General features: G+C 35.1%; 1 protein-coding gene across 5 annotated transcripts in view; it reads left to right on the plus strand.

The window, feature by feature from the left end:
* The window catches only part of faf (ubiquitin carboxyl-terminal hydrolase-like faf), a 607,647-nt gene that overhangs the window by 7,250 nt on the left and 575,838 nt on the right, over positions 1-24,559 (plus strand). For all 5 annotated transcript variants that reach the window (XM_069845718.1, XM_069845714.1, XM_069845717.1 and 2 more), the window contains exons 4-5: positions 18,599-18,824; positions 24,378-24,512. In XM_069845718.1, coding sequence (XP_069701819.1) covers positions 18,599-18,824; positions 24,378-24,512 — 361 coding nt within the window. The remainder of the gene's footprint in view (positions 1-18,598; positions 18,825-24,377; positions 24,513-24,559) is intronic.

Genomic DNA, 24,559 nt, shown 5'->3' on the forward strand with positions numbered 1-24,559 from the left:
GTAGTACTTCCCTTCCTTTGGGCATCACAGACACTTTAAATTCTTCGCCACCACAAGATTTTGTAACTTCACATGTAGCCTATATTTGACGTCTTTTTTTTTTTTACTTGGTCCTTTAACGACACTGTATTAACCACTAGATTATTTAGTGTCAATGGGATTGGTGATAGCAAAATGGTATTTGGCGAGATGAGGCCGAGAATTCGCCATAGATTACCTGACATTTGCCTTATGGTTGGAGAAAACCTCGGAAAAACCCCAACCAAGTAATAAGCCCACTTAAATTCTTGAAAATACTATAAAAAAATGTTCAAAATGTATTAATATTTGTATCAATAGAAAAACTAATATAGATTTTAAAAGGCCTAACTTTTAGAATTGCTAAATGATATCTAGGGTAAATTAATTAATGTTATTAAATAAAACGACGCCTGAAGAAGCGATGGAGAGACCGGCTTTTCACCTGAGACGGAACAGGCCAAATGGCCTAAACCCTGATAGCTATTGATGATGATGAAATAAAACGATCTTAAATTAATATCAGAAATTTAGTACCATTTACCTAATGTGCAAATAATTACACCAATTTATTTATACATAACCCTAGTATGGTGGCTACCTATTTACGATATAAATGTATTGCATAAGCTTGTTTTTTTATATGAAATAAATTAACATAAACCAATTTTTGTAAGTTTTTAATGCAAGGAATTAAAAAAAAAATAAACATTTTGTACGAACTTTAGGCATAAATTGTCTTATGCTAATTTTAGGCCTACACAATATATTTTTACAACAGTTGTTGTTTAGTCTGTCCAAAGACAGGTGTGAATCTAACAAGTGATACCAAGAAGGCACCACTTATGAGGCAACTAGCCTAGGAGATAATGGGATAGCGTGGCCAGTTCCTTTCCCCCTTACAACAGTTATGGAACACATATTTTCAAGAGTGTTTAACTTACAGTTTATGTACATTGAAAAAAAAAAACGCACAGGTGCGTGTGCATGCACACACAATTATCTAAATCAACAATAAGTATTTGAAATTCCACTACTAATTATGTTTAGGCGTAAAGACTTCCATTAACAACAGAAATTGTAACTGGATTTTAAGATAAACTTTAGTGACACATGAACATAAAATTTTTGTTCGTGTGTCAGTCATTGTGTTACGTGTGTCACGTGTTTTTCTTGTAGAATATGTACATAAATCAGAATGTTGTCCATATAAGAAGTTGATTATGTGATGGTTCTCACTTTTACGTTTATGAAACATGAACAAATTAAATGGTTTTGAAGAAATATAAACAAATGTCCATTTGAGCGTGACACACGAACTCTCAACCTTTCTTTGTAATTGCAATCAAGCATGAAATAATCATTGTATTACGGTTTCTATGCATTGTAATTATTAACAAAGGTCCGCACTTCATTATTAATTGCATTTAATATGCAGAAGTAATGATTTATTTGCCTTAAATGTGCATTCAAATTTGTGATTTCTAGTAGATAATTTCGCGCTCTTAAACCACAGACTTCTTGGTGTTTTTTCTCCCACATACGTGTTGTTACACAATGAGTGTTAAGAGATTCAAAAAATTCGGATCATAACGAAACAAATGCTAATGGCTTCATTGCCAAATGCAAGGCACTAGACAACAACAACGAAAAAAATGACATATAACAAGCAGAGATTCGTGAGATTTTTATTTTTCGTGAAAATGTTGCATTTTCGTGGAATGGCCCATCTGCCATTCCTTCCAGTGCATCCTTGAGAAGGCAGTTTCTTTTCAACCAGTTACCCAGCCAATTCCTTTTCCTCTTTCTGATCAGTTTCAGGATCATTCTTTCTTCAACCAATCTTTCCAACACAGCTTCGTTTCTTGTTCTGTCTGTCCACTTCACATGCTGCATCCTTCTCCATATCCACATTTCAAATGCTTCTAGTCGTATAAAAGGAATATATTTTGATAATTTACAACACAGTCCCAAATTCTTAAAGTGAATAATTGAAATAGTTACTTGGAAGTTTAAGTGGATTTGTGAATTCTGGAGCAGAGAGCTTACATAACTTGTAAATTCTGGATGATGATCATGATCATGATCATCAACTACGATCACACGTTAGAAATAGTGATCACCTGCCTTGTAAAGTTTATAAATGTCCATCTTCCAAATAATTATTTGTTTTGAGTTTCGCACACATGTGCGAATATATCAGACATCCTTTGATCACACTATGCACATAGAATTATCTTTAATTATGACTAAAGTGAAACCTATCAAGACAGAAGTGAAGTGGTACTAGTTTCTGTTCCATTGTGGACAGGTTTCTGTATTATTCAGGCGTGAAGTTAAAATGGAATATTTTCTCATTTGTATAATGAGAAAGAAAATGGTATGTTGCAAACTGCAAGAAGTACAAAATTTCTATTCAATACTCCATTAAATTAGCTTTCTATCTCTTATTCTGTTCATGAATTACCTTGATGAAAATCTCATTTTCTATGTAAATGTTACCATAACTTATTAAATGCTATTAAATGATGGATTCACAGGCTATCAGCTGAGTTAAAGTTGTGGAATACTCCAAGCTTTCAGCTGCTGACTCTGTAGCCATCGTCAGGGAACTGATGATGCCGGTGTCTGAATGTTGTCTTATATATAAAATGGTTCGGTCAGATGATGCAGGATTGGTCCCACTGCTAACCAATCTCGCATTATCTGACCGAACCATTTTATATATAAGACAACATTCAGACATGGCATCATCAGTTCCCTGATGATGGCTACAGAGTCAGTAGCCGAAAGCTTGGAGTATTCCACAACTTTAACTCGGCTGATAGCCTGTGAATCCATCATTATGAATCAATGCCGAGAAAGCCTGAAGTCATACAAATGCTATTAAAGTTTACTAATCACACTAAATATAATATATAACATTATACTATAATATTGTACTCTATATCACTGCAAATTATTTAATTGGACTAGGAGCCATCTATTAGAAGCTTGAATTCTTGCTTATCTAATTTCTTTGCCAATTCAAGGGTTTGCTTTGCGAAATAGGTCCAGAAATTGGCATGGTCTTCGATAGGGGTTGAAGAACCTTCTCCACAATGGTTCAATTATTTCCTTATAACCAATTATTTTGTGTTTCTATGTCACCATGACGGCAAACCACTCACTCATGATACGATCCTGATTTTTTAAAGTCTCATACCTGTGTTTTCTACAACTGAACTTCAACATTATTTCTCATACACTTCGTTTCTCATCTTTCTTTATCTTTACTTTTACTTCATCACTTAATGATAGTGCCACATTACATAACTTTTTTTTTTACTGCAAAATCACTACCCTTGCACTCTGTCCAGCTTGAACTGTATACGAGTGTGTAGGGACTCATCTGCCTAGTCAACAGGGCAGAGTTGGCATGTTTAAAACAAAAAAGTGTTCAAAATTGTTTAAAACAATATCCGTTGATTAAAACAAGTTTTAAACACAATGTTTAAATCTGTGTGACAATATTATTAATTTTTAAGGCAACAGAATTATCTGTTATGTTTATTATTTATTTCTCAGTTAATATTTTTTTTAAAGAATTTTCGTACAAGTTATTTCTCTTATTTTCTGGTTGTTTTATTTTATTCCAGTTGTTCACAATGTAAAATCATGTTTGCCTTCTATTTGGGCCTTTATAAGATGTACAGTTTATGAATTTACAGTGATGCTACTGACTTCATGGAGCCAAACTTTGTTTTTTTCCAAACATTATTATAAATAAGAAATTTTTGTAGGATATATAGAGGAAACAATCTGAATACTGATATAAATGCCTAAAGCAGGTTGTATTATAGGAAGAAATCTACTGAAAATAATTTTAAGATGCTTTTATAAAATATTCTAGTCTCTCTTACTTTTCTACAAACTCGGCTTAAAATTTCAAATTAAAAACTGAGCTATAAAATAAAAGTTGAAAAGTACACCACAGAGTACCATTTTTTTCTGTTGTACCACTGAGTCTTTAAACCACCAAATACCACTTCTAATTCATGAAATCTTTTGGTTATTGAAAAACACAGACAAGTTTGGCAGCCTTCTCGGTGGTATAGTAGGATCACTCTTTGGATCCCCAGTTAAAGACAGAGGCTACCGCACACTGAGCGGTTGTCTTTTGAAATAAGATGGTCCCCCCCAACCTTTTCTGTCCACTCGGGGGATGGGGTAATCTCTGTTTCCGCTTTCTGAGGCAAACATAAATGTTGCCAATTCTCCTCTGAATGCTAACACTACCTGCAGTCTTTCTTATTACGTTGAAACAATTCACAAGTGTTTTGTTCGCTGTTTGAAAGTCTTCTGTAATTTTATTATTATTATTATTATTATTATTATTATTATTATTATTATTATTATTTGTATAGTCTAAGTATGAAAATATATTAGTTTGAAGAAGTTGACCGTACAAAGATTCTATAATGGATGTTTATACACACAGTAACTCAAAATTAACCATTCATTAATTCGTGATTGATTGAATGAAAGTACAATTTGTTGTATAGAAATAAATATACGATTGTTTCATACCTACGTGGCAAAGTCAATGTAAAATGTGACAACTGCGCGCCTAGAAATTTCCGCACGCGTCCCTTAATGACCGGGGTGGATCATGTGGCTAAGTTCTTCTAGCAACAAAAGAGACCGACTGGGGATCCTTTGAAAAATCCTACTATACAAGTAATCATTTAATCATGGTCACTTGCTCACTAATTGATACTCAATAGTGACATCATTAGAAAGCAGAAATCCGGGTATTTAGTTTAATTGGAAATGTATGGTACAAGTAATAAATAGTAAATCTAAAATAATTACAATCAGTGTTTTAATTCTGCTGTCTAAGTATTTAGGAGGCGAAATTCTGATGATTCTCCATTAGAAAAAAAAGTGCTTATTTGTAGAGGTGCAAAGATGTGTATAATTGGTTTGTGCCCACGCAGAATAATTCCTCTTAAACTCACAATGAACCACAAATGGTCAAACAAAAGGAACAAATGATCGCTCCATTGTTTTAGTGAAATCAGAATTACAAGTTTGTGCCTTTTCAAAACTGGATTGCAGGTGCAGTATTTTTGTATGATGTCATATTGTAGCAGTGCTGTGCATCTTTTGATGTGTTCCATGTTCCTCTGTTCATTTGCGTCACACAGTACACAGATGGATGTGTGGAAAATTCGTATTCTGTGCAGGTGGCTTGTCAAACAATCATGATCTGTTAGCCTGAGTGTCACATCATCAGATTTATGTGGCCCATAGTATATTATCTTGGGCTTAGTCAATAAAATTTCCTAGGTTTTAAGCTTCATAAAAAGCTCCAAGATAACAATGATAACTATAATTACTCAGTCATGATATTTAGGAATCATTTATATGAGAACAACAGTATATACAAGTTATTTTCCATTTATATCAAAAACATAATGTATTTTTTTTTTCAATGTTAATTGTAAAATTCATTTTGTGCTATTCTGTATCAATTGGCAAACCCTGTATAAGTATTGGGTCAGACTTGGAATCTGAATCTTGCTTCCAAAATGATTGATCCGAATTTTGTTGATTTTGGGCAGATTTATTTTTGATTATGTTGTTGTTTTCTAATGCCAGGCGTTTGACAATAAAGTCATTTGACCTCTTGCACTCCAATATTTTTCAAAGATATTATCATGACCAGCCACTGAAGTACAGATTTTGAGGTGTTCCGAATCCATTTCTTGGTTTGAGTTGCACAATGGACAGTTAGGGGACTGATATATTCCATGCAGGTGTTTGGCCAAACAATCATGGCCTGTTGCCAATCTAAATGCAGCTACAGACGATTTTCGTGGTAAATCGGGAATTAACTGTGGATTTTAATGCAGAGAGTTCCATTTTGTCCCTTGGGATTGTGTTATCAAATTTTGTTTGTTGAAGTCTAAGTATGTAGATTTAATAAATATTTTCACAGAGTAATATGTAGATTTAGTAACAGGTCTGTAAGTAGCAGTGCTGCCCTTCTTTGCTAAAGCATCCGCATTCTCGTTTCCCAGGATTCCACAATGGGATGGTATCCATTGGAATACAATTCTTTTATTGAGTGGTATTAATTGAGAGAGCATTTTAGTTATTTCTGCTGTTTGAGATGAAGGTGTGTGTTTAGAGACTATTGATAGAATAGCTGCTTTGGAGTCTGACAGTATAACTGCATTTTTAAATTTACTGATGTGGCATAGAAGATTCCTGAGACTTTCACTTATTGCAATGATTTCACCATCAAAACTTGTTGTTCCATACCCAAGAGATCTATAAAGTGAGAAGAGACAGCACGTAACACCTGCACCGGCACCTTGTTCTCTGGAGATCAAGGATCCGTCAATGTATAAATGAAGCCAGTTTTATGGAGGGTATCGAATATTAATTGTCTCTAAAGACTGTAGTACCGGTAGTAGAAACAGTAATAATAATAATAATAATAATAATACTAATAATAATATAATCATCATCATCATCATCATCTTATAACAGAAAAGTAATATTCTACTAGTGTTTACATGAATACTCCCAATCTCTATCTTTTGGAAATCTGAAGAAAGATCTAACATATTTTGCTAGACATAGTTTTTACAAAACATAGAACAAACATTTCCACATTTAGCTGACATTGGATAGACTAGAACTATAATGAGAATAATCCTTAGGACATTATGTGTTTGTTGAAGAACAAAGCTCATATCACAGTTCAACACGCCATTCGTCATGTCATCCTCGCTGCCTACAATCCCTGCCTCTAGATAGCACTGGTGAGTCATTCGCCACTTTTACCGTGAACTTTCCGGTATTAACATTGTAGAGTATTTGATAGAAATCCAAAGGATTCAAGTCAGGAGATTGTGCTGGCCATGCCACAGGACTGCATCTCCCAATCCATCGCCCAGGGAAGAGCTGATTGGCTGCATAATATGCCATCAATGAGAAATGAGTTGGGCAACCATCCTGTTGCAGACACATTACTGCTCATGTTGCCAGTGGCACATCTTCCAAAAGCTGGTTGAGGATGTTCTTCAGTAAGTCAACGTACATGACACCATTCAGAGTACTTTCAAAGAAATAAGGTCCAATGATTCAGTGTCATTGACACTCCACCTACTGTATTCCACAGCAAAGAACTTCCCTGAGAGAAATGCAGTCGTTGATTGCGAAATTGCCACAACAGAAGGATTGTTCTTATCTTGCGAGTGAGCATGTGTCCACTGAGCCAGGCTGATGCTGTAAACAATGCAACTACATTCAAACTTGAAAACATTCTCCTTGAAGAGGTGAAAATTATGATGGATCAAAAGTCACATTAAATATAATATAACAGAAAAATGATAATAATTAACTTCCTACTACTTAATCAGAAAACATTCTCCTTGAATCATAGATATAAAATAAAGACATAATAAATATACGAAAACTTATGCTATAAAATCAGTAGTAATAAATTTACCTTATAAAGGCTGGGCAAGGTTCCAAATCAGAGAAGTCACCTTCACTATTACTGAATGATTCGTCATCATCTGCTGTCATTGTTGGGATTTTCTGTGATGATGAAATCAATGACATCATTAACAACACCCCCACAATCCCAGTACTGTTGTTCAAGTTTTTCTATGTGGCTGCAGTAATTTTTCCCATCTTTGGCAGTTACAGATGATATTCCTTGTTCTGTTAATACTTTTAGTTGTGTCAGAGACTTACATAATCTTCCAATACATTATGCTCACGCACGTAATTTTTTTACCTCAGACCACACAAGCTCAATAACATTAAGATCGCACATATAGGGAGGTAACCTTATAACAGAATGGCCATATGCTTTCAGGATTTGGTCTATTTTGAAATTCTTTTCCTTTGACTTTTTCAAAAGTACCATTTCATACAATTGCTCTTTCCTCATAGTCATGTCACAGACAGCACCCTGGTGCTGCAACCAAGAGACCATTTCAGTTTTAACTGCATATTTTGATGGAGCCTTATTTTCTTCAACGTTATGATAAGGAGCATTGTCCAATGCCACCACAGATTGCGGAGGAAGATTGGTCAATAATTTCTCTCTGACCCACTTCTCAAAGTTCAAACCATTCATCTGGCTATGGTAATTTCTGGTGGTAGTTCCTGCTTTGTATAATAGTGCGGAAACTTGAAGAAATCCAGCTCGTGAGCCTACAGGAATCATTATTAAGCTATTAGCTGCATTTTCATCAGCACAAACACCCGATAATTCCTCAATCTGCAAGCATTTTTTGAAAGTGAGTTGCTGTCCACCTAACTTTCGTCTAAATAAAATACTTCTTTCCCTTAACTGTGAAACTTTCTTATTGCCATTAAGTTTTTCGCATGCCAATTTCGTCTATTGCTGCACTTTTTCCATCTAAATCCTATCCTATGCAAAGATTTCGTAAGAGTTTCTGCCCCCATGGGAAGTCAATTTTTTCCTGGATTGTAGAGAGTAGTTTTGTACATGTAGATACAATTTTTTTATTTAATGTATAAAACTCTTGCATAGTCTGCCTAATGACGCATAGATCAAAATCATCTAGTGTACTGACATTTTTCTCATCTGGCCTGGTTCGATATTTCCCAGGAGTGTGCAGAGATGACTGGGAGCCCGTGGCATCTCTTTCATTTGATTGTTTTCTTATGGTTTTAATTGTCCATGTGGACATGTTGGTATACCTGGAAGCCCTCTCTGTTGCACGGACAAGAGGAAGAGTCAACTATTTATTTCTTGATTCTTTGTCACATTAATTACATTTGATATTATTTCCCTTGCATTGCTGTGTGTAGTTTTACCTTACTTTCGCTTCCCCTCAGACATTGTTCACTCACAAACAGGAACACACACACACACTCTTAAATTAAACAAATAACACGTACATACACATTTAACTTAAGCGAAAGTAAGAATCACAAAATTATTCTTAACAGTGATCTCAGTACTAAACCAACTTAAGCGAAAGTAAGAATCGCAAAATTATTCTTAACAGTGATCTCAGTACAAAACCAACTGAAGAACTGGACACGAGGGTTCATGGTTTTATTCCAATAGTATAGGATAGTGCAATACAGAGAATGTCTCGTGGGAATTACCTGCAGCCAGTCATTAAGAGTCTAGCCATGTGTACTGAATCATAGAGCTCAGGGAAATTCTTTGCTTTGGAATACATCTTACTGGTTGTCCACTTCTCTCAGCCAGAGAGGATTGACTTGAGACCAGTAGCGAGCATTATGGATATTGACATCCCCATTCTTCTTGAATGTCACTTCATCTGTCCAGAGAATACTGTGATGAAACTGGCGGTTTTTGCCTGATAACCAATTGCAGAAAACTGCACGACTCTGAAAATCTTCAAGCTGCTGGTGCATATTGATGTGGTAAGGATGGTATTTACTGCCATTCAGAACTCTCCACACTGTTGTCTGACTAATGCCAGATTCCCTAGCAATTCTCCTGGTCGAGTTGTGAAGATTGACAAGAACAGTAGCAATGACATCAGCTGATCTCTTGTCTTGCACATGTTGTCTGATACGTCTGTTTGGATTATGGTTAGGCGTAGCTGTCCAGTTGCTTGTACACAAGCAGCAAGACTCGTGAAAACATTACAAGATTGACAAGCACGTTGCAAGCAACAGATACTCAACAATCCAGAAGTTTCTACAAGATTCGCAGAGTACTGTCAACATATCAAAACCTTCCTGATTTGTGTAAACATCATTGTTTGTAGTATGTAGGAGACATTTGTAATCACTCTTAACGTTTAGGTACTTAATTTATTAGTTACGAAACTAATTGCAAAACTTAAAAAATGTAGCCTACATACATAGGTGCAGAGAAAACAAAACACTTCCCTCTTATTGTACATTGGTCGGCAAGGCCACCTGAGCTTATTACCTGGCTAAGTGCAGTTTACATGTAGACCTGGCTGTATGTACTGTATTGCGGTGACTGAAGGGAACACTGCTGAGCGAGCATAGGGGAAGAGGTAGTTTACTTGTATTCACTCCTCGATGATGCTGCAGATCACGAGGTCTACACTCAGCCAGGTAATTGTGTGTCTGTACTATGTCAACATTAAATGGACTTATTTTGTTTACATTTTCGTCTTGTAACATTTCTCAATATTGATGACATTGTCTTTTTTTATGTTTTTTCATTAAAAGCGTAGGAATTGATAAAAACGTTTTTTTGTGAAAGTTGTTTTGAAGAGCTCTATCAAATGGTATCCTATTTGACCCGGATTCCTATTTGAAATTTTAAAGTGATATGCCACTTCCTGCTAGGACTGATTGATGAAATAAAGCTCAAGTGAAAGTTCACATGTGTTTCAGTTACAAATATTTTTGTCTCGAAAATTTTAATGCACTAGTTTCTGAAATAAATGACTGTTACAGGTGTTCTGAATCACTCTGATTATGACAAAGGAAGAACAAGAACTCTCATGCAACATGTTGCATCTTTTTAATCACAGATATCAAGCCGACAGCATGATCACGAAAGATGAATTAATAATTGCTATTCAAGAACTGAAGAATTCAGCAACAGGAGATAACCTGATTCATAATGCTATGTTACAGAATGCATCTGAATCCTTTCTACTAAAGATACTTAACATCTTCAATAACATCTAGGAAACTGGACAATACCCTGAAGATCGGAAAATAGCAACTATTTTTCCTTTACTGAAACGTAATAAAAAGCTAACTGAATGATGCTCATACAGGCTGATATCCTTAACATCATGCCTTTCAAAATTATTAGAACGAATGGTCAACAGAAGACTAACATGGATTCTGGAATCTGAAAATTTACTTAATGATTATCAACTCGGTTTTAGACCATCAAAGAGCACAATAGATGCAGTTTTATATTTTACAGAAAGTGTATATTCTTGATTCAAGAATAAAGAAATGATAATCGCTGCTAAGTTAGATTTGGAAGCAGGCTTTGACAGAATCCCACCTAAATCCATAATGCTACAATTAATGAAGATAGAAATGAGAGGGAAAATCCTAAAGAATGAAAGATACGTAAAAACATGTGTAAATAACATAATTTCTAAACCATAAAAAAAACACAAGATGGAATTCCCCAGGCTCTATTCTGAATCTTATAACTATAACGTCATGATGAACTGTATCTCAACACAATTGCCTACAGTCATTTTTATTATTATTATTATTATTATTATTATTATTATTATTATTATTATTATTATTATTATAATATTCAAGCACTTGCCATATTGTCATTCACCATCTTGTTTCGCAATACAATGTCGTTAAGTTCTGACCACAATCAATTTTGCACATTTGGTTAAATGTTCTTTGTTCATGATGCAACCACTTTCATGACACAGGAGGAAGATGGGAGGATAGAAATTCTGTAAGTGAGCAGCCAAACAGTCATGTCCAATAGTCATCTGGAAGATTGCAACAGCCTTTCTTCTTGGTCCATCTGGTACTGATGAGTTGTCATCTTTTATATTTTTCCAAAATTTTCTCTCACAAGATACTTGATTGAGGTGTTTCAGTTCGTCTTTGAATTTGCCATTAATGATATAATTCTAAAATAACAAATTGTTTGTTTACTTAATTGTTGAATTTTGGTTTCCTTTTTTGGCGAATAAATCTGCCCTTTCATTACCACTGAGGCCACAGTGAGATGGTATCCATTATAATATAATGATTAGGCTCCATATTCCAGCTACCTAAAGACTGAAGTTAAAGACACATTGGGTATATAGTACGCTGAACACAGGTAATGCAATAGATAAGGTTATAAACAAACAGTTCGTCACTGCGTGTTCATGGAGTACAGTCAGATACTAGTAAATATATGTTTGAGCCATGATCATTTTCATCGTGATTTTTGCAGTGAATAATAATGTACATTCATAAGTTACGGAACTTGAACACTTGTGGACGTCACTGGAAATGATTTTATATTGAAAAAAATTGTTTCAATAATACATGACGTTATTGGTGCATGATGTAGTACAAGATATTCCTATTGGCTGATATTTTTCGTGTTTCGTTAGGATATTGCATGATGCCCATCATTGAAAAGTGAAAGAATTGACTTCTTCTTTTTTCCCCTAGAGAATTTAAGAGTATCTTTTATAGGTATGTTCACTCTAATTTATTAAATTTTGTTACCGTTACTCTAAACATTTTTGTTGTAGTCGTTATAGTTTTTTTGTTTTCATATCTGTGAACCTTTGAACCAGAAGGCAAACCTCTTCTGCAATGTCTAGATCTTCAAGCCTGTATTCCTGTTTCCTTCTATCGGCTTAATTTCGTCACTTTGTCAAGTAGTCTATAAATGTTAAGTGCTAAGTGGTTTGTCATTCTACACTCTGCTCCAGGATTATTCTTAAGATTACACAACCCGGTTCCTAAACTTTGCTCCTTATGAAGATGTATTTCTGTGACATCTTCCTCTCTATTTAATACCAGTATTACTCTTGATAGTATTGAAAACCCATTAATTTTCTATGTACTTTTCTAGGAATTCCCTAAAATGTAGATTATTTAATTTATTAATTGGGATGTTGGCACTGAACATCATGGTAGGCTACACATCCATGCTAAACATCGAGTTAATATCCTCATAATTATCAGATTTTGATTCTACTGATTCTTTTGGAGCACTCAACACACTCTCTGTGTCTTTTGATCTTTCAGTGCACAGTTTTTTTAGTACTTTTACTTTTTTTTTTTTGTACAGTCTATATGTAATTTGTCTATATTGATAGTGAACATATTAGTTGAAATATCCTCAACTATGCTATTGGCCATCTTCAGAACTTTTTGTTGCTGGTCTTGGCGCCTTTTGTTTCCTGTGGGGGTGTGTTTTGTAGTGTAATGTGGAGTCAAAGAGTGTGTGTGTTCTGAAATTGAGTTGTGTGTTGAGAATTCCATTTGGATGTGTTTTTGTGTGTGTGTATATTTCGTTTTGTTCTAGTGTGTTTAGTTTCTGGCTTTTTGGTTGGATGTGTAGAATTTTCATGTCTGTGTAGATTGCATATTAATTTTGGGAGGACATATTTCATGAGAAGAACTGCAGAATGCTTGTTACTCAGTCATTGGGGAAATGAAGACATTCTGGGGAACTGGAAATCAATCCCATAGACCAATATATCAACCAGGATAGGGTTCAGTTCATATAATATGTGGAGAAGAAGAACCCTATCACATGACCAAGACAAATTTTGTCGTGTATTCCAAGAGGCTGCCAAAATTTGGGAAAACTAAAAAGTGCTGGCTTGAGACTGTAATGGATCCACAAGTGTCTAATACTTGACAGTGGATGATGCTTTTGAAAAGGAGAAAAGGGGTATTGTATTTCTTTTTATTTAAAAGTGATGAATTCTATAATGCTGGTTCTTGTGCAGAAGCTAAATTCATTTCATTTAAAATCTTGGCCTTGAACCCCAAAACTACTCCTATACAACTTTGTATTTCTGAAATCATCTGTTTCTGTGAGTGAAACATTTTGTCATCACTAATTGTTTTTTTGAAGCTAGGCTATGCTTTATTCTTACTCTAGTCAGGGATACAGGTTTCATCCACATCATATTTTCTTCTTGTTCTTTCTTGCCTCCTGATTATCATTTTTTTAGAATTTCAATAATTTTTTGTCTTTCCTTTGCTATGAACGATTGATATGGAGTCCTGCACAAAGGATACACAGTGACTGGTGTTGTTTAGCCAACTGTCTGAACCTTATAGGTGATACCAACAAGGCACCACTTATGAGGCAACTAAGCTAGAAGATAATAGGGTAGTGTGACTAATTCCTTTCCCCCTCCATTGCATATATCACTGACAAGCTACATCAGCGGTCATCAGCACACAGCACTCTGGGGCTAGTGTCTCTCACCATGGAGAAGACACTGCACTATGGTGCATTCGTAGCTGCTGGCGGATATGCTGTCTACCTCTTCCTGCTGCACGACGGAGCACAACACATTGCTCCATTTACCCTTTACCCATTTCAGCGAGTGCTGGTGATCACTGAGCTACGTTATATTACACTAATCAGACTTCAGATGTTATAAACATCTTGACACACATCATCAAGATGTACTACCTGATAATATATGTACAGCTGTCAAAAGAAAAAGTGGCCGCTCTCCTGAAACAAAGTGCCCTTCGGGTATCTTCGCTACAATTTGGAGACAATCGATGTTACATGTTGTTGGACCACGTTGCCTGATATCTACAGTTATAATTGAAGTATTCTGTGTGTTATCGATAGCATAATGGTAGCGTTCAGGCCTCTTATTCATGAGGTCCTGCGTTCGACTACAACCACGTGCTTTTTATGTTCTTTTTTGTTCTGTTTTTGAGAGAGACAAACTATACATAATGGCTCCTTTCTCTTTTACGATTATTTTAGTAATTAACATCAGGTTCATTAATATATTATGCCATGACTTTATCATTATGATATTGTGGCTGCAAATGGAAAGAAAAAAGATTTTATTCTCAATAAAAATATCTTTTGTGGCATAAAACAAATTTACTGGCGTCGGCCTTAAAACATTCAAACAATTAAGCGTTCAAAAAACAAAACAAAAAAAGCCACAATTCAATATTTAGTCTATCTTCCTCTTATCTCGATCATCTTGCAGTCGAGTGGGCATGGAATTGACTAGTCTTTGCAAATAGCGACTGTTTTTAGACACGATAATCCAGGCATTCTGAACATACATAAGTGTTCTGTCCATGGGCAGGTCTTTCATTGCAAACCCAGCAATCTCCAATCTTTCCTATTTTCTGCCTTCCTCTTAGTCTCCGCATATGATCCACATATCCTAATGTCGTCTATTCTTTTCAACCAGAGACCCAACCAGTTACTTTTTATCTTTCTAATCAGTTTCAGCATCATTCTTTCTTCACTCACTTTTTCAAACACAATTTTATTTCTTATTCTATCTGTCCACTTCACACGCACCATTCTTCTCCACATGCACATTTCAAATGCTTCAATTCGTTTCTCTTCATTTCGTCGTAATGTCCATGTTCCTTCCCCATACAATGCCACACTCCACACAAAGCACTTCACTAGTCTCTTCCTTAGTTCTTTTTCCAGAGGTCCACAGAAGATCCTTCTTCTTCTATTTAAAGCTTCCTTTGTTCATGTTTGCAGTTTTTCTTGGGAAGGATAGGCCTAATTGCGGTAACATCCCGTTGCTTTCCGCACACCACTATCTCTTTCACATCTTATTAAATTCCAGGGGGCCCAAGCGTGGAGATGAGGAGAGTGGATTTGACTAATTGGGCCCTCCGGACTTCACCGAAAGTCACGGCAAGGGTTAAATATTAATTCTATCAGGATGTTTGACCCTATCAGAGATCGGGAAATCTCAATTAGCCTTTGCCCCCGGCATCCTGGACTAGCTTCTACGAATCATCAGAAAATCTTAGAGTGTGATTGGGCCAATTTTTCCGAAAATGTTTCCACACTTTTGCCCTCGTAGCTCAGCGGATGAACGTCGGAATTTAGATGTCAGCATCTCAGGTTCAATTCCTCGTTACTCCTTTTCATTTTATTGTAGTTCAAGATAGTATAATGTAATAATACAAAAAGAAAAACTAATAGCAGTATTATGCAACTGGATTTTTCCAAACCTAATATTAAATTTGTTATTTATATCGCTAAAGAACGATTACAATATAAATAACTTGAATATTATTTATACAGTATCACTAAAGAACGATAACACAATATAAATGATAAATATCGGTTTAATTAATATAAGATATTATATAATACGTATTTAATTATCTAAATAAAATAACCTATTTTACAAAGAAAGATGTTTATTTGTGTTATAATAATTACCTACATAAAATACAGATTATTTATATTGCGAAAGAACAATAACAATATAAATGACTTGAATATTATTTTATAATGCTAATGAAGGAAAACAATATAAATGATAACTTGAATATTATTTATATCGCTAAAGAACGATAACAATATAAAAAACGTGAATATTATTCATATCGGAATTTCACAGATTTATTACAGATGTATTTAAGAAATTGTAGAAGAATAGTAATTAGTAACAGTGTCCTATTTATTCTTCTTGGAGCCAAATTTGTAACTTTTAAAAGTGTGGTTACTATGTTGAAGTGTATGTGTTGCAACGGATGCTTGATTTGTTATGTATGTGAGTCAGTTATGGGATGCTTGATGTCGTCGCAATGTCGTAATTATAGTTTGATTGTGTTTGTGTGACTATTGTGTATTAATTTATGATGTATGTTACGGAAAGCTGCTTATTTGTGTTATAGAAATGTTACGTATGTGTGTTAATGTTTTTGTATGTTTCAAATTGATAACTGATATTTGTTTTGCAATCGCAATGCCTAATTTACGGATTGTTTATGTTTTGTTTACATTGCGTAAGCTAATTTAATTTTCTTTTCCTTTTCTCTTTATGCTTATCTTTTTTGTGTATAAAACTATAGCCCTAACATACATATGTAAAATAGGGCTAACCCCCATTGGAGATACTGTAGCTACAATAGTAATAATTATTATTCATATCGTTATAAAACGATAACAGAATACAAATGATGACTTGAATTTTATTCATATCTCTAAAGAACGATAACAAAATATAAATAACGTGATATCCATCAAGTACGATAACTGGATATAAATGATAATTTGAATATAATTTACATTGCTAAAGAACAATTAAAAAATAAAATGAAAACTTGAAGAAGGCGCGAACCCATGACCTTTGAATCATTAAACAAGCACTCTACCGCTGATCTGCGAGGAGCAGATATGGAACACTTTCATAGTTCCGGAACTGCTTGTACAAGCACATGCATCGTGTAACATCGCCGCGACCCGAAGTGGACTTTGAAAATATTCGCTGTTCACGAGTGCGGCCACTTTTTTTTTTGACAGCTGTACATATCAACCAGAACCTCAGTCAGAGGTATTATCTAACCATTAATACTACTATGTATATTTCGCGCATATATTTTTGACTGAAACATCTATGTTCGAAGTGCAAGAGAGGAGAATTGTAACATTAGATATGAAAAGTCTACTCTGATGTCACTTGTACCATGGAAACAGAAGTGTAAGTGGTTTTCCACGTGGTCCATCTCCATTCTTTATTTAGTGTGCCTCGAAGTTCTCTATACAGTAGTCTTAGAAATATTAGTTATATGGGTTATATACGAGGTTGTTTTGAAAAGTAATGTCTTCTAATTTTTGTGTTATTGTTAACATATTTCAGAGTCCTAACTGTTGTACGTTGTACTCGGTTAACTTTTCTGCTTCACTGACCGTAAGTTTCGTACCTCTGCTGGTAGAGAGTTCTAAATTATAGTCTTCAAACATGGCAGCATGTAACAGCACTATGTCAGTGCATCTGAAGCAGCGTGCTGTGATAGTTGCTAATGGTAGAAAATGTGGCCCCAATTGACATTCATAGGGAGAATGAAGGCTGTTATGGAGACGAATATGTAAACATCAGTACTGTACGACATTGGTTTGTTTGTGCTTATAATGAATGTGGTGCGACTCAACTTCCACCACAAAGGATGGAGTGGAAGGCCGTGCACTGCAACTGATGACTCTCATCAGAATTGTGTCGAACTCATTAGACGAAATTGTTGCATAGTGCAGGAGCAGCTGTCAGTTTAGTGTGGCATATGACAGAAATTTATAATCGCAGAACTGGAATTCTGAAAACTTTGTGCACAATGGGACTTTGCTTCACTGTGTTCGATCAGCCTCCATATAGTCTCGATCAGGTACCATCAGATTTTCATTGTTTCCAACACTTAAAGAACACAGGAACACCTGATAGGATTGCACCTTGATTCTGACGATGTAGTGCAGACAGAAGTGAGGATGTAGTGAAATATTCTACAGCGACAGTATCAAGAAACTAGTCTGTTGGGAGAGATGTGTTGATCGCCAAAGCAACTATGTGGAGAAATAATTATATTGATATTAGCAATAAAGTTGTAGAAAGTTACCACTTTTTGTTTTGCTCAAATAACTATACATATTTTCAAATATAATATTAGGAGGCAAAATTTTTTCAAAACAACCTCGTACATGAGTCTCAAAATAGGCTACACTACAGTGTTAAAGAAAATACATATATGTATTTTATTATTTTAATTTTGGTATAGAGATTTCATGCAATCATTGGGACATTCTTAAATCCCCTCTCAATTGTTTTTAAGTGAACTTATTATACAGTAATAGTTTTTTCACTTGTATTATTATTATTATTATTATTATTATTATTTTCGTCGTCATCGTTGAAGGAATTTCATAATGGCACAATTATACCTATTTTTTTTTAACATAGAGAGACATGCAAATGAAGTAATTTCATAATGAAAGGAAGTAAATGAAAAAGGAGGGGGGAGGGGAGAGACTGAGCGTGTGTGTGTTTTTATGCATGGAATTGGTATCAGTGAAACTTAATGTCAGCTATGTTACAATTAAAAGTCATGTTCTGTTTTGTAGGTTTGGATGTGCATAGTGAAGCATGCCAGCGATTTTTCCGTGAAGGTCTTACCATCTCTTTCACAAAAATCCTGACAGATGATGCTGTTAACAGTTGGAAATACAACATTCATCACTGTATTTACCAGAACTGTGAACGTTTGGTAGAACTTTGTGTAGTCAAGCTGTCTCAGGATTGGTTTCCATTGTTAGACCTACTTGCTATGGTCTTTAATCCAAATAACAAGTAAGTTTCTGTGCTATATTGGATGAAAATGTCCACAACAATTATAAATGTTTTGAGATGAAACATTGCGTAAAATCTTCTGTGTTGTGAGTAGTAATAGACGGTGCTGTTATGGGTGTCATAGCTAACATTTTTAATTAATCATATGGGAAAGAGACAAATTTGCTCATATGGGACAATATGGCATATGGGTGCGTAAGTTTTACACATGGAGATACTGATCTTAGATGATCTCCTGATGTTCCTAATATATGTTCTTTGATGTTCATAAACATAAATTATCCACCTCTTCACCTCTAGAATCCACAACCATATACTGTATATAATAGTTGGAAAAAAAAAAACTGAAGTACTGCATATACATGCTCCAGGATTCATCAAGACAAGTGTGCTGCTACTGTGAGAGCTTCATGGGATCTTCTTTAAATAAAACTTGTTTTATAATTGAACAGTAAAGCAAAACAATTTCTGTACTTCTTCCTTAACATAAAAATATCCATTAAATGATGGTCGGAGGAATAAAGAGAGGTGAGTAAAATATATTTTAAAGGGAGAAAAGTAGGGGATGGGGGTATATGGTCAAAAAAAATTACCGTAACAGCACTGGTGATAGGCAAAATTTTTTAGACATTGGTACTGGCCTGTGGTTTAAACTGTTCTGTGTTAATATTTTAGCTCAAAACTTTTGTTTCTGGCTTTCCTCCCTTCTACTATCTACTATGTTCTCTTTCTTTTGTTTTTTTAAATGACAATTTTATTTAGGAAAGTAACTAAGACTACATATTGTTCGCAAAGAGGATCAATGACGGGCTAATATTCAGCCATTGTAATATAATATTAAGAGAACAATGCATACTTTGAATGTCTAAATTTTAGTTGTGTTTAATTGCATTCACTAAAGCAGTGGTCCAAAACTTTTTTGATCGCAGACCCTTTCGACTGGAAAAAAGATTAATGGATCCTCAAATTAAATTCAATTAATTCGGTGATAGGAATTTTGCTAAATCTTTGTTTCATCATATTTTCGTTTTTTTTTTTGGTTGATTCACTGTTCTTAAATTAGCAGCACTGAGGTGATTGACTGGTTTATGAATTTGCAGAACTGTCATTTTTATTGACTTTTATTAGCCACCGATCCATTGAGACGACACTGTATAATATGAAAATTAAAATTATTCGAAATATTAAATTATTATTATTATCGGAATCAAATAGACGCGGTTATTAACACAAGTTCAACACGAACACCTCACATAAGCCTGCTCGTACTGAATGAATAAAAACTGACTTCACAAAAAAAGTAGCAGAAGCACCTGCACCTGCACAACAATGGACGATATTAATTTTTTTTAATACGTGTCATAATTTATTGCTAACAAAATAACATTGTCAATCAAATTTATTTTACAATTAAGACATTAAGTTTCCGAGCACATTTATAAAAACTTATTTGTGCACTGTTGATCTCGAGACTAAAAAGTGCAAACATTCACACACCAAACAGATATGATCTAACTAATAACTTGCCACCCTCGCCAAGGAGACAAGAATTTTCAATAGAATTGACTACCTAAACTGAAAAAAGAAAGTTGTGCTTTTTACAACAGCTCGAAGGGCAGCTCATACAGAGGTGAGATCTTCCAATATACTACTTTCACAAGTACAGTCGCATACAATACTGTAAAATCGCTTCGAGAAAAACGGTAGTTTTATGTTATTGATTTCAAAATATATGTTATCAACCAAGGGTCCCCTGATAAGTATTGAAGCACACTTTGGGAACCACTGCACTAAAGGATTGCTGTTTTCAGATGAGGGAATTACTGTTTGTTTTTCTTATGGGTAGCAGTAGAGGACTGAGGAGTAAGTATTGAGGATTGTGATGTCCATCTTCGTCCTGCTTAAAACTGTAACACATATGTACAAGGTCTGTCCAAAAAGAAATCGAACTTGCCTGCCAATGAGTCAGTGCTTGCTTATCTGCTTTGCTTATCTGCTTGTAGTGGCGCATAGAGGGATTCATCACAAGTAACATACCATTTATTGAGTCATTCTGCGAAGTTTATTTTCAGTCAGGAAGCACTTAATTGAAATACTGTTTTATTGTAGTGCCGATTTTGTTTAGAAAGAAAATGAAGATTCTCAAAGAGCAATGCTTGTGCATTAATTTTTGTTATAATTTGGGAAAGACACTTACCAGAAACTATGAAAATGTTGCAAGAAGGTTATGGGGAAGAATGAGCTGTACACAATGTTATGAGTTATCAGCTGTTCAAAGCAGACAGAACTTCCCTCAAAGATGAAGGAAAACCAGGATGGCTGTCAACATCGAGTGATGATGATCATGTTGAGAAAGTGCATGCTGTGGTGTGGGAAAATTGTCGATTGACCATCTGTAAAGTTGCAGAAGAAGTAGGATTTAATGTTCATGTCATCCTATTTTGATTGAAAACTTCATTCCACGGTTGCTTTCAGAAAAACTTGTTGAACTCTTTGAAGATGATAGAAATCAATAAAATGAGGATGAATAGTTTCCTGAGGAACATTATAACAGGTGATGAGACCTGGATGTATGGTTATGACATCGAAACAAAAAGCACGATATTCACAGTGGGTGGGAAAATCATCAAGACCAAGAAAAGCTTGCCAAAGTTGCTCAAATGTCAAAGTGATGCTCACAGTCTTCTTTGATTTTAATGTTATTATTCATTACAAGAATGTCCTTTATCACCTACCCTGTTCAACATCTACTTGGAGGATTTAGTGAAGAACTGTTTTCAGAACATGGGAGGGGTGATAGTAGGAGGAAGAAGAATAAAGTGCTTAAGATTTGCTAATGATATGGCATTGTTAGCAGAAGAGATGATACTAAGGGATATGCTACTGAAGCTGAACGACAGCTGAGAGCAGTATGGACTGAAGATAAATGTCAACAAGACGACAACCCTGGTCATAGGAAGAAAAGTAAAGAAGGTAAACTTGTGAATTCTAAATGAGTCAGTAGAGCAAGTGGACAGTTTCAGATACTTGGGATGTACTATAAGCAGTAACATAAGCTGCTGCCAAGAAGTCGAAAGGAGAATAGCAATGCCAAAGGAAGAGTTTAATAGAAAAAGGAGCATCTTCTGCGGACCTCTGGAGAAAGAACTAAGGAAGAGACTATTGAAGTGCTTTGTGTGGAGTGTAGCATTGTATGGGGCACAAACATGGACATTACAACGAAGTGAAGAGAAGTGACTAGAAGCATTTGAAATGTGGATATGGAGAAGGATGGATCGTGTGAAATGGACAGACAGAATAAGAAATTAAATTGTGTTGGAAAGAGTGGGCGAAGAAAGAATGATGCTGAAACTGATCAGGAAGAGAAAAAGGAATCGGCTGGGTCACTGGTTGAAAAGAAACTGCCTTCTCAAAGATGCACTGGAAGGAATGGTGAATGAGAGAAGAGTTTGGGACAGAAGACGATATGAGATGATAGACGACATTAAGATATATGGATCATATGAGGAAGGCAGAAAATAGGAAAGCCTGGAGAATGCTGGGTTTGCAATGAAAGACTTGTCCCTGGGCAGAACACTATGAATGAATGAATATTCATTACACGTACATCTCACTTGATCAAATGATGAATGAAGAGTTTTATGTGCAAGTATAGCAATGTTTGAGAGAGGCTGTGAGATAGAAGAGGCTGAAGCATGTGCAAATGGATCATGGATAATGCACTACAATAATGCTCCCCTGCACTTGGCTCTTCTTACAGGAGAGGTCCTTGTCAAGCATAACTGTTGTACCCCACCATCCTATTCACCTGATTTGGCACCAGCGGACTTACATTTATTTCCTAGGTTGAAAAGCACCGTGAAAGGATGCAGTTTCAAGTTCATAGAAGAAAGAAAGGAAAATTTGTTGTGGGAGCTGAAGGCTATTTCACAAACAGCATTCCAGAAAGGTTTCCAACAGTGATAGAAGCACTGAGAGCTATGTGTTGACTGTGGAGGAAATTACTTTGAAGGTAAATTGGATTAAGCTGTACAGAACATTGAATTAAAATTTTTTTTTGGAAAATCTGTTTATTTTCGGACAGACCTTGTAGATACACATTTACATTTCTACTAATAGTGTAGTCAGTGTTGCGTGCACACTCTCTCTCTCTCTCCCTCTCTCTCTCCCTCTCTCTCTCCCTCTCCCTCCCCCTCCCCCTCCCCCCTCCCCCTTCTCTCTCTCTCTCTCGCAACCTCAGTGTATTAGTCAGCATCGTTGGACCTTAACATGATATTGATAGACAGATTACAGCATGTTCATAATGCATGTGTTCGATTTATTTGCAACGTCTGTAGATCTGACCACATCACCTTCACTAAATATGCTGTCCTGGGTCCATCTCAAAGAGCAAAGAACTATTCACTCTCTCACATTACTCTTCAATATTTTTCAGAACTCTAATGTTAGGTATTTAGTTTCTCATTTTCAACATTTGCCCTCATATCACGAAATAGGTACTTGCTCACAACACCATATCACACTCTCCATTCGTAAACACAGAACATCCTTCTATTCTTCATCTTTCACCATCTCTGCACTCTCTGGAACTCTCTACCACAACATGTCGGACATCATCCAGTTTCAAAAGCAAACTAACATTGCACTTTTTCAATACAGTCTGTTCAATAATAAGCCCTTTTCTCTGCGATAGTTTTGTAAAATATATATTTCTTTTCCTTCCTTTCCCCCCCTTTTTTTTTGCTCTCTTGATCATAAGATGAATTTATTATCATACCTTTTTTATTGTGGATTTTATTTAATTTTCGTATTTTTTCCTTTTTTATTATTATTTTATTACATTCCATTTTGTTGTATTCTTTGTTTTCTCTATTAATTATTTGTACTGAGTTACTTTTATTATATTCCAATCTTTAGATCTGTATTTTACTCTATTTTTTTCTATTATGGTATTATTTTCATGTTGTTTAGTGTCGATTTTGTTATGCTATTATTATTATTATTATTTTTTTTTTTAATATGTTAGTATTCAGTTCTTTAACTTTTTGTTAAATTTTCATTGCTTGTATACTTTGTGACCTGGTAGAGTGAAGAGAAGGCCCTATGGTCTTAACTCTGCCAGTATAAATAAATATATTATTAAGTTATTTGTGCTAAATAGGTCACTGGTAGTTCTTGGAAATTTACGACTGTTATAGAAGTTTGGCAAAATAATTCAAGGACTGCTGTAATTATTTTCTTGCATTTTCTTACACCTGTTTCCGTTGGATATTTTTCATATTTTTTTCTTTGCTTTGGGTGTAATGTGATTTTGTGAATCCTGTTTCCATTGGTTTCGATATATCTACGTGTTTCTCAGAGTTACCTTCCTCCTCCTCCTCCTCCTCTGTCAGGTTTCTCGTTTCCCAGTAATCCAATGTTTAAGTGTATCCTTTGGAATGTTAAAATGCGATTTTCTGTGTATGTGTACACTCAGGGATTTAAAATATATATATATATATATATTTATAACAACTTGTTTGTTGGACTGCAATACATTCATCCTTTTTCCAGATTCCATACTTTTAATGGATCACGGCCATCAGAAAGTGTTCCACCTGGGTCAAATATTCCAGATGAAGACTTATATGCACGGCTACCACCAGACTCTAGAACACCACGTGGATGGCTTGTTGACCTCATTAACAGGTATCCTACAAATGGATTGCAGTATAAAAATTTCATGAAAAATTATC

Source organism: Periplaneta americana, chromosome 14, assembly GCF_040183065.1.
Source record: "Periplaneta americana isolate PAMFEO1 chromosome 14, P.americana_PAMFEO1_priV1, whole genome shotgun sequence".
In the NCBI taxonomy this organism is placed as follows: domain Eukaryota; kingdom Metazoa; phylum Arthropoda; class Insecta; order Blattodea; family Blattidae; genus Periplaneta; species Periplaneta americana.